This window comes from Coregonus lavaretus (genome assembly GCF_964263955.1).
Source record: "Coregonus lavaretus genome assembly, chromosome: 7".
Lineage (NCBI taxonomy): Eukaryota > Metazoa > Chordata > Actinopteri > Salmoniformes > Salmonidae > Coregonus > Coregonus lavaretus.
The window spans coordinates 43,615,539-43,625,759 of NC_139994.1; the positions used below are offsets into that span (position 1 = coordinate 43,615,539).

At 43.5% G+C, this 10,221-nt stretch overlaps 1 protein-coding gene across 1 annotated transcript; it reads left to right on the forward strand.

Annotated features, from left to right (window-relative positions):
• The first annotated feature begins 412 nt into the window (after nucleotides 1-412).
• On the forward strand, nucleotides 413-5,249 carry LOC311131702 (ras-like protein family member 11A-like). The gene is made up of 5 exons (XM_084164810.1): nucleotides 413-592; nucleotides 1,492-1,548; nucleotides 2,385-2,467; nucleotides 3,946-4,116; nucleotides 4,367-5,249. The coding sequence occupies exons 1-5, from the start codon at nucleotides 442-444 to the stop codon at nucleotides 4,667-4,669; spliced, it is 765 nt and encodes a 254-aa protein (XP_084020936.1). The 5' UTR covers nucleotides 413-441; the 3' UTR covers nucleotides 4,670-5,249.
• The last annotated feature ends 4,972 nt before the right edge of the window (nucleotides 5,250-10,221 follow it).

Sequence of the window (10,221 nt, forward strand, 5' to 3'; positions counted from 1 at the left end):
GGGTTGTGCCTCTTCAGCAACTCTAGCCTACTCATTATTCTCTCTCAACCCGCTCCGGCTGCTCTGTCTCTCTTCTCTCACTTGACTAACCACTGCTGCGGGCTATGGAACTGGGGGGATAGACTTGTCTAGGCTATTCTAACCTCTTCTTGGCTTATGTGGACTATTTGGTGCTCTGTCTCGGTATACTTAGCCTATGTGAAATAACCGGGCCAATTATAAAACCTGCGGTCAGATAACAGTTCTTGTTGCGCACTCAATGCAAGTGGTAGTTTGGATTGTTTCGAGTAGCAGCCAAAGTGGACGATTATAATTTCAGTTATCATCATGGGCGACACACTAAGCCTCAGCTCCTGAGGCTCAGGATTGCTTTAGCAGTGGGGTGACGAGGACGAAGAGAGAGGCACGGCATTCCCAGACTGGACCGATAAGGACTCCTAAATGCGTCTTCCTGTCGACCTAACGACAACAATGAATAGTGGTTCTAGCAACTTTCTGCTAGTTCCAATACCGGAGTATCCCGTTCTAGACTGCGTGCCCAACAAAAACGTTAAGATCGTGGTTTTGGGAGCGAGCAACGTGGGGAAAACAGGTAGGAGATCAAGCTTTAGGAGAAGTGCCCAAAAGTAAGCTGAATCGCACCGTTGGAGTGAAAGTCCGGAGGTTTTTAATTTCAGAATCTATCGAGGCGTATTAATTGGGTCCTAATGGAAAACTAAGGCTAGAATGGGAATAATGTATTTGCATCAGTTTGGCACAAACGGATTGGCCATACATGTAGCCTGTATAGCCTATTAAATTTGGAAAAACGTACTAATATTTCCACCTATCACTTAAATATGTTATTGTGTCTCTGGGATAGGCTACACACTGGTGTGCCAGTTGAACAGTGAGAGGTAAACAATCTCGCCAGGGGGCGACGTGTACATTCACAGACCAGACCAAGATAGATAGACAGGCTGAGATCATGTCCCAAATGGCACCCTATTCCTTATATAGTGCACTACTTTTGACCAGGACCCATAGGGGTATAGGCAAAAGTAGTGCAGTACGTAGGGAATAGGGTGATATTTTGCATGTAGGCTGCTGATGGGAACCTGACCTGTGCCAGCTAAGGAGCAGTCTATGTCAACTGTGAAAACGATACAGTATGTAGCCTGCAGTATTCTCTTCTTGCAACTATAACAGATATGTGACCTTCTAGTATTCTTGTCAAGGTGTTATATTTCAATTTTTCCATTTAGCAGACACTCTTATCCAGAGAAACTAACAGGAGTAATTAGGGTCAAGTGCCTTGCTCAAGGGTACATCGATATTTTTGACCTAGCTTTGCGCTAGGCTACCTGCCGCCATGTTTAGGATGTTGTTGGCCTATGCCAAATAGGACTGCAGTATTCTTCAATGGCAACTATGAAAATATGTAGTCAACTACATTATTATTCTCAAGGTGTTTCTCATTGGAGACTATTCTTCTCGTTGTTTCATTCACAGCGTTGATAGTCAGGTTTCTGACCAAGAGGTTCATCGGGGACTATGAGGCAAACACCGGTATGATTTTATCATTCTAACAGTCACAGTCATATAATATACACACACCACCATGCACTCACCCACCCACGACTTATGCTGCTGCCATACTGTTTGCTATTATCCTTATTTATCCTGCTACCAGTCACTTTCTCCTAATCCCCCGCCTACATGTACATATCTTCCTCAAATTACTCCAGTATCCTTGCATAATATGCATAATATTGTACATTTGGTATTGGCACTGACCCTGTATGTATCTTATTTTTGTGTTTTTCTTTGTTATATATAGTTATACTATTTTGATATTGATTACTGCACTGTTGGGTAGAGCTTGCAAGTTAAGCATTTCACCGTACTTGTGCATCTGACATTAAAACTTGAACTTGAACTTGTCATTTCACATTGTAATAATCTTTTAAGAACCCCATACTAGTTTACTATACATTTAGAAACAATTTCAGTTATAAACACACAGTGAAAAGCATCAGCTGGCACACACCCAAAAAAGTTAGTAGAGATGCTGACTAACGGCAACTTAAATGTAGGCTATAAAAATAAATAGAGTCGCACACTCTATAAGCTCCCAGTAATTTATTGGATAAACCACCAACGTTTCGGTATCACAGTGTAGTGCACTATATAGGGCACTACACTGTGAAGAAGGCACTGGGATGCCGAAACGTTAGTGGTTTACCCAATAAATGATATAGAGTGGGCGACTCTCTTTATTAACTTATACTGTAAACACACACCCTAATAATACAGGCAATTAATACATTTTGCATCGTCATTCATTTGTTGCATATCAATCCATCGTGTTTAGTCAGTAATGTTTTGCTTATCTCTGTCCGCAGGGGCCTTGTACTCCAGAAAGATCAATCTAGATGGAGAACAGGTCTCACTACAGGTTCAGGACACACCCTGCGTCTCTCTACAGGTAGGTCTCTCTCTCTCTACACAAGGGCTGTGTCCCACATAGCACCCTATTCCCTATATAGTACACTACATTTAAAATCAAATTACATTGTATTAGTCACATCACATACACAGTTTACAGCAGGTATAAAAGGTGCAGTGAAATGCTTATGTGCTAGCTCCCTCAACAATGCAGTACATCAGTCAATAACATTAATAGCAATAAAAAGAGTCAAGTCAAAAATATCAAATAAGAGAGGTAGCATAGTAATAATGGACTGTATTACACCGTATTTACAAATATAAAGTGGGTAGTGACTTGTTCCCACATTGGAATAAATAGTATATAATAGAACAGCAGCGTTGACTGTGTGTGTGTCTGTGTGTGAGTTCTGAGTACGTGTGGGTGCTTGGGTGTGTGTTTATGGGTGTTTGTGTGTGTGTGTGTGTGTGTGTGTGTGTAAGGGTCGGATGTGTGGGTAGTCAGTACAAATAATCTCTAAAGTGCAGATAGTCTCTTAGGTGCAAATAGTCACTACAGTGCAGGTCTGTGCAGGGAGACAGCTAGGGTCAGCTGTTCAGCAGTCTGGTGGCCTGGTGGTAGTAGCTGTCTCGGAGCCTGTTGATCCGAGACCCGATGCTCCGATACCGCTTTCCAAATGGTAACAGAGTGAACAATCCGTTGCTTGGGTGACTGGAGTCTCAGGCATTAGGGAGTGTGGTGCTATTTGGAACACGGCCCCTGTGTCTCGCTACAGGTAACTCCTAGTCCTCACTACAGTCTAAGGGTATATGTAACCAGACCTGTGTCAAATACAGGTGAAATACTTTCAAATGTCAAGTACTTTAAAGTACTTGCCAAGTCTCCCTTGGGAAATAGGTTTTCTGACCTCCATGGGACTTTCTGGTTAAATAAAATAAAAGTGACCGTAAATAAAAACTTGAAAGTATTTGAGTTGTGCCAACACAGACAGTATCTCCGTTTGCACTTGTGGGACTATTCCGTTGTATTGGTTTCATCGCAAAAAGTATTTGACATACAGTAGCTTATGTATTTGACCCCGGTCTGGATATACCAAGTGGAAACATCTCCTTATTTACTGTTCATCATTACCAGTAAGAAGGTATGATGTTACAGTAGAACAGGTCTACATCCAGTATCAGGGCATATCCCAATTATTTTTCTCCCTCTGTAGTGTTTTTTGATAATTCAGTGCCAGGCCTAGGGGTGGCTCCCATTCATTTATCAAACTCACTTCAACCACCCGTTCAAAGGCCTGGTCTTGTAAACAAACTATATGCTTGAGATAAAGAGTGTGTGCTGTCTGGCTGGCTGGCTGGCTGGCTGGCTGTCTGTCTGTCTGCCTGCTCCATAATCTCATAATAATAACCGTGCAGACTACTGTAGGAGTTCAGATGAACACATCACTAGCTACATACCATTGAGTTTCCCTCTCTCTTCCCTCTCTTTCTCTCCCCCCCACCCCCCCCTCCATCCAGGACAATGCAGAGGGACTATATTGTCAGGAGCAGATCAACAGGTCTATCTACTGGGCGGATGGATACGTCCTGGTCTTCTCCATCACCGACCACAGCAGCTATAGAACCATCCAGCCTCTCTACCAGCACGTCAGACGCATCCACCCTGCAGGGAATATACCTGTCATACTGGTGGGTTTGACTGTTATATTACATCTATTTGTAACGGGAGCTGGATGTTATTATAATTATTTAACTAAACTGTATCTATTACCCATCTATTACATCCTTGACCATAGAGATACATTAAATTATATGTTATATTTAACTTTCACGGTATATGTCCTCGTCATACTGATGGTTAGATGACCTTTATTTTATCAAGAAGTATTTCTGGACATCGCCTTAACATTGGTCTAATCCATCTGTCATCTCCTTCCAGGTGGGCAACAAGAGCGACCTCCTCCGTGCCCGCCAGGTGCCAGCCGACGATGGTGAGTCTTTGGCAGCCTCTCTGGGTGGTGCGTATTACGAAGTCTCTGCCCGGGAGAACCACGAGGGGGTCCACGCCGCCTTTCTCCACCTCTGTGGCGAGGTGAGCCGGGCGCTGGGCGGGGGGAACGGGGAGAAGAGGAGAGGGGGGCTGCACCTAGCCCGGCCTAAGTCCCCCAACATGCAAGAGCTAAAAAGGCGGTTCCGACAGGTGCTCTCATCCAAGGGGAAGTCTTCCACTACCACGCTGTGATAATAATGGAAAAGGAGATGGTTCTGATGGTTCTAGTTTTGGTTCCAGAATTGGAATTATGGATTTAGCCCAGTTGACTCTCTTGTGATGTCATTGTATGAGAATGAATGTAACAGTTTCAATGGAACAGTGAGAAGTGATAAACGGTTCTATATTCTATTTCCTCCTATTGGAATAGAACATTGAGATAAGGAAATCTATATTCCACTTGTGGAAGGAATGGCACAGAGACAGCAAGGCCAAACGCTTCCAACAAAGGAGTGGGCTTCGTGGTATGTGATGTCACAAGCCTGTCTGCCGATTCAACCAAGGGTGACTGAGGAGACTGAAAAACAGACTATGACTGACAGGTATAACGGACCAATCGTAGGCTACTCTGAGATCGCTATTCGTACTGAGCTATCATGCAGTAGACAACTCTCCTTGCTTTTGATACATTTGTATTTAAAGAATGTCATCTGAAAATGTACTGTACCCAGAGGCAAAGAAAAATGATGTCGGCATCACAGATGCAGATATCTATTGTCTATTCCCTTTATAGTCTAGTGCACTACCTTTGACCAGGGGCTGTAGGGTGCCATTTGAGATGTAACCTATGTATTTTCTCAATTAAACATTTAAAACATGGACGGGCCATGCTTAATTAAATGTAATTGCTAAAAACGCACTCAACCACAGTCCTTGACATCCTGGTCTGTACTAATCTATACCAGCCTGGTTCCCCTGAACAGTCCCTAACCACAGGATCAGTTTACCCTACCCCAACCCTAACTTAAACCATCAGGAAGGCAATAGCTAAAACTGACCACAGACCAGTTCTTAGGGGAAACTTCATCCTACATCAAACCACTGTGATGTCTAGGGTTGCAAAAGTCGGTTGGATTCAGGAGGGAATAAGCAGGACATTTGGAATCCTTCAACCAGAATTTCAGGAAAACCTGAGAATTTGGGGGAAATTACAGGAATTTTGCAACCCTACTCAGGCCCCTTTAAAGTAACATGTGTGGAGGCTCTATGTCCTACAGATGTATCTTTCTGGCTGTGTTTTTTATATGACTCTGGAAAGGAAGAGACTGACTCTGGAAAGGAAGAGACTTGGTTGCGTCCCAAATGGCACCCTATTCCATATATAGTGCACTACTTTTGACCAGGGCCCATCAAAAGTAATGCACTATATAGGGAATAGGGTGCCATTTGGGGTGCAACCATGGAGAGACATGAGACTGAGAGTTCTCATGACCTTTCACCTCTATCTGCTGTGTCAGAGTTTTTTAACACACACCAGAGCAGAGATCATCAACTAGATTCAGCCGCAGGCTGATTTTTTCTTGAGCGGATGGTCAGGGGGCCGGAACATAATTACAAATAATTTGAAAACCACAAATAGACCGCAAGATAATAATTTCAAACCTTGCTTACATTTGTATACGATCACATATATACGGTATCTCTCTATTATACGTGGGAATACTTTGGAACAGATATCCAAAATTAAAATCACTTGGAGCTGATTTGCTGGTGTTTTTAGTAAAATATATATATTTTTGCTCCGAAACCATAGAAGGCTAAATAAAATCACCCGCGGGCCAAATTCGGCCCTCCAAGTGATTCGGCCCTCCAAATTCGGCCCTACAAGTAACCAGTGTGAAATGGCTAGCTAGTTAGCTGTGTGTGCTAGTAGCGTATCAATCGGTGACGTCACTCGCTCTGAGACCTTGAAGAAGTTGTTTCCCTTGCTCTTCGGAGCGATAGGTAACGATGCTTCATGGGTGACTGTTGTCAATGTATTCAGAGGGTCCCTGGTTTGAGCCCAGGTTGGGGCAAGGAGTGGGATGGAAGCAATACTGTTACATTGATGCCGTTGACCCGGATCATTCAGTTGGGCTCTGCCCAGCTGCTGGGGTTGCTGCGGAGAAGGAGGAGGTCAAAGGGGGGTGAGTGTAACCGGTGTGAAATGGCTATCTAATTAGCGGTGCACACTAGTAGCGTTTCAATGGGTGACGTCACTCGCTCTGAGACCATTAAGTAATTGTTTCCCTTGCTCTGCAAGGGCTGCGGCTTTTGTGAAGCGATAGGTAATGATGCTTCGTGGGAGGCAAGTTATTGATGTGTTCAGAGGGTCTCTAGTTCGAACCCAGGTTGGGGCAAGGAGAGGGACGGAAGCAAGACTGTTACACACAACCAGAAGAGAGATGCACAGACGAAAACACACAAGGACGCCTGGGGCACAGTGCTCTGATAATGAGAAATTCCTCGGCATCTGGAATTTGTCTTTGTGAATCTGGTCATTACCCCCAACCTCCTCCATTAGACACACACACACACACACACACACACACACACACACACACACACACACACACACACACAGGGTTGGGTAGGTGACTTTCTAAATGTAATCTGTTACAGTTACTAGTTACCTGTCCAAAATTGTAATCAGTAACTTAATTTACATTTGACATGTACATTTTAGTCATTTAGCAGATGCTCTTACCCAGAGTGACTTAGTTAGTGCATTCATCTTAAAGGGATACTTCAGGATTTTGGCAATGAAGCCTTTTATCTACTTCCCCAGTCAGATGAACTCGTGGATACCATTTTTATGTCTCTGCGTGCAGTTCGAAATAAGTTACTAACTAGCGTTAGAGCAATTGCTAACTAGCGTTAACGCAATGACTGGAAGTCTATGGCAACTGCTAGCATGCTAACTCTAACTTCCTTCATACTGGATGTAGATACATAAAAATGGTTTCCATGAGTTCATCTGACTGTGGTGAAGTAGATAAAGGGCTTCATTGACAAAATCCCGAAGTATCCCTGTAGCCCTTTCCTGCAGTCAAATGACCAAATCGCCCTCTAGTGGCCTCATGGGTGAAATGTTATTCATATTTGTCATATTTGTCATTTCATAATTAATAAACATTGTTTTTTTTTAACTAACAAAAATCCGGTGTTTCGATGCCAAACGGTTTTGTTATATTTCAGTCTTTTGTGATGTATATAAAGTGTAATATTGGGATGCAAACTCAAAATTGAATACATTTCAACTCTATATCTGACATGGTAAAGGTGTTTTAAGCCCATAACCTTGTGTGTGAGGTGTATACTTTTGTTTCAAAGTAGATTTGTTTAAGACTACAAAGAAACACTGTGTGACCCTGATTTAGCCCACTGCAGTAAATGAAGATAGCTAGGTGAGACAATATCTTTGCTGGTAACGTAACTTATTACAGTTACAGTTTTTTGTAATCAGATGACATGTAACTCCCCAACCTTGCACACACACACACACACACACGCACACACGCTTCACAACCTTTTAACCCCTCGACCCCTGACTTTTAACCTATAAAAGTAATCAGTCTCAGTATGTGGCAGTACAATGATTCATCTCACAGTGGTCATGCTCATTAGGGACCAAACAAACTGAAACAGGGCGAGACTACCTTATTTTTATTTTCAGTTTTCCGCTGAGTGCCCTATTAAACAAGACCCTGATGTTTGAGATGTAGTTTAGAAATGCTAATAAAGAAACTTGAACTTGTGTAAAGTCAAAAATGAGAGCAAAGTAATTGACTGGATTCTTTCAATTTGAATGTCCTTCTCTTCCTGTCTCTGAGTATCTAAACTCCCCGACTCCTTCCAAACACACACACACACACACACACACACACACCACAGCCCACATAAAGACCCTCTTCCGGTATGCCACTGGCACCGACCAAAAATCTAAGGGGGCACAAAGTACGTGAGGATGGCTGTTGGGTGGTCTGTACGGGGTTGTCAAACACCTTAAACAGCTTTTTCCTGCAATATAGAGCCATAATCATTATGCTCAATTCTATTACAAAAAATGTGTATTTTTCTGCGTATCTAAGCATACCTCTTGAGCTGTCTGTATCCTCCTGACTGGTGGTTATTTTTAAAAATAAACTAAATATGCTTCTCTGCTAAAATCTGGGTAAAAGATTGAAAGGAATGTGAGTCTTATTCAGTACATTTAGTTATTGCATCCTTTTCTAAAGTCTACCAACCTTGCCAGCAGGCATGCCAGCTGAGATAGTTAGACAAGCTAGCTACTCTAACTTGATTGATAGCCTGAAATGGCTTCTTGGTAGATAGTTATGAGGTTGGGAGATTGGGAACCTATCTGGGCTAGCTAAAGCCAACTTCATAAAATTGCTAGGTGGCTAGTAGTATTACAGAGAATCAACAAAAAACAATACTTGCGTATGACTATGTTACAAATAGTAAAATAAATACGTTATATTTGAGGTTTTCTCCCAAATGGAACCTTATTCCCTACATAACCCTATGGACCCTGGTTGTCAAAAGTAGTGCACTACATGGAGAATAGGCTATGGTCAAAAGTAGTGCACTACATGGAGAATAGGCTATGGTCAAAAGAAGTGCACTATGTGGGGAATAGGGTGCCATTTGGGAGGCAGCCTTACTCTTATTTCCCTCCAAGTGTGCCTGAATACCTTTAGTCCACCCAGTCTACCAGATGAGCCAGACAGTAGCAACATGGCCCCAGCCCACCATAGAAGAAGAGCAGACAGTAGCAACATGGCCCCAGCCCACCATAGAAGAAGAGCAGACAGCAGCAACATAGTCCCAGCCCACCATAGAAGATAAGTAGACAGCAGCAACATGGCCCCAGCCCACCATAGAAGAAGAGCAGACAGTAGCAACATGGCCCCAGCCCACTATAGAAGAAGAGCCTGACAGTAGAAACGTGGTCCCAGCTCACCATAGAAGAAGAGCAGACAGTAGTAACATGTGCACAGCCCACCACAGAAAAAGAGCTCTGACCTCTGAACCCTATCATGGATATAACTAGTTAGGACTAACTGTTCTGTGTGTGTGTGTGTGTGTTTAGTGTGTGTGTGTGTGTGTGATGGTCTCTGGCATGACCTGATGAAGGATAAGGTTAGGGCTATGGTTTGGGTAAGGCTTAAAACAGAATAATAAAAAAAATGATGCGCTATTACCATCAGGTATCATCAGTATTCTCACGGCTTGCTACAGCATTGTGAACTGCGGGGGCGCAGTGGTCTGGGTGTGATGAGAACAATGCAAATAGTCCGGGTAGCCATGATAGCTGTTCAGGAGTCTTATGGCTTGGGGGTAGAAGCTGTTAAGAATCCTTTTGGACCTAGACTTGGTGCTCCGGTACCGCTTGCCATGCGGTAGCAGAGAGAACAGTCTATGACTAGGGTGGCTGGAGTCTTTGACCATTTTTAGGGCCTTCCTCAGACACCGCCTGGTATAGAGGTCCTGGATGGCAGGAAGCTTGGCCCCAGTGATGTACTGGGCCATACGCACTACCCTCTGTAGTGCCTTGCGGTCGGAGGCCGAGCAGTTGCGATACCAGGCGGTGATGCAACCAGTCAGGATGCTCTTGATGGTGCAGCTGTATAACATTTTGAGGAGCTGAGGACCCATGCCAAATCTTTTCAGTCTCCTGAGGGGGAATAGGCTTTGTTGTGCCCTCTTCACGACTGTCTTGGTGTGTTTGGACCATGATAGTTTGTTGGTGATGTGGACAC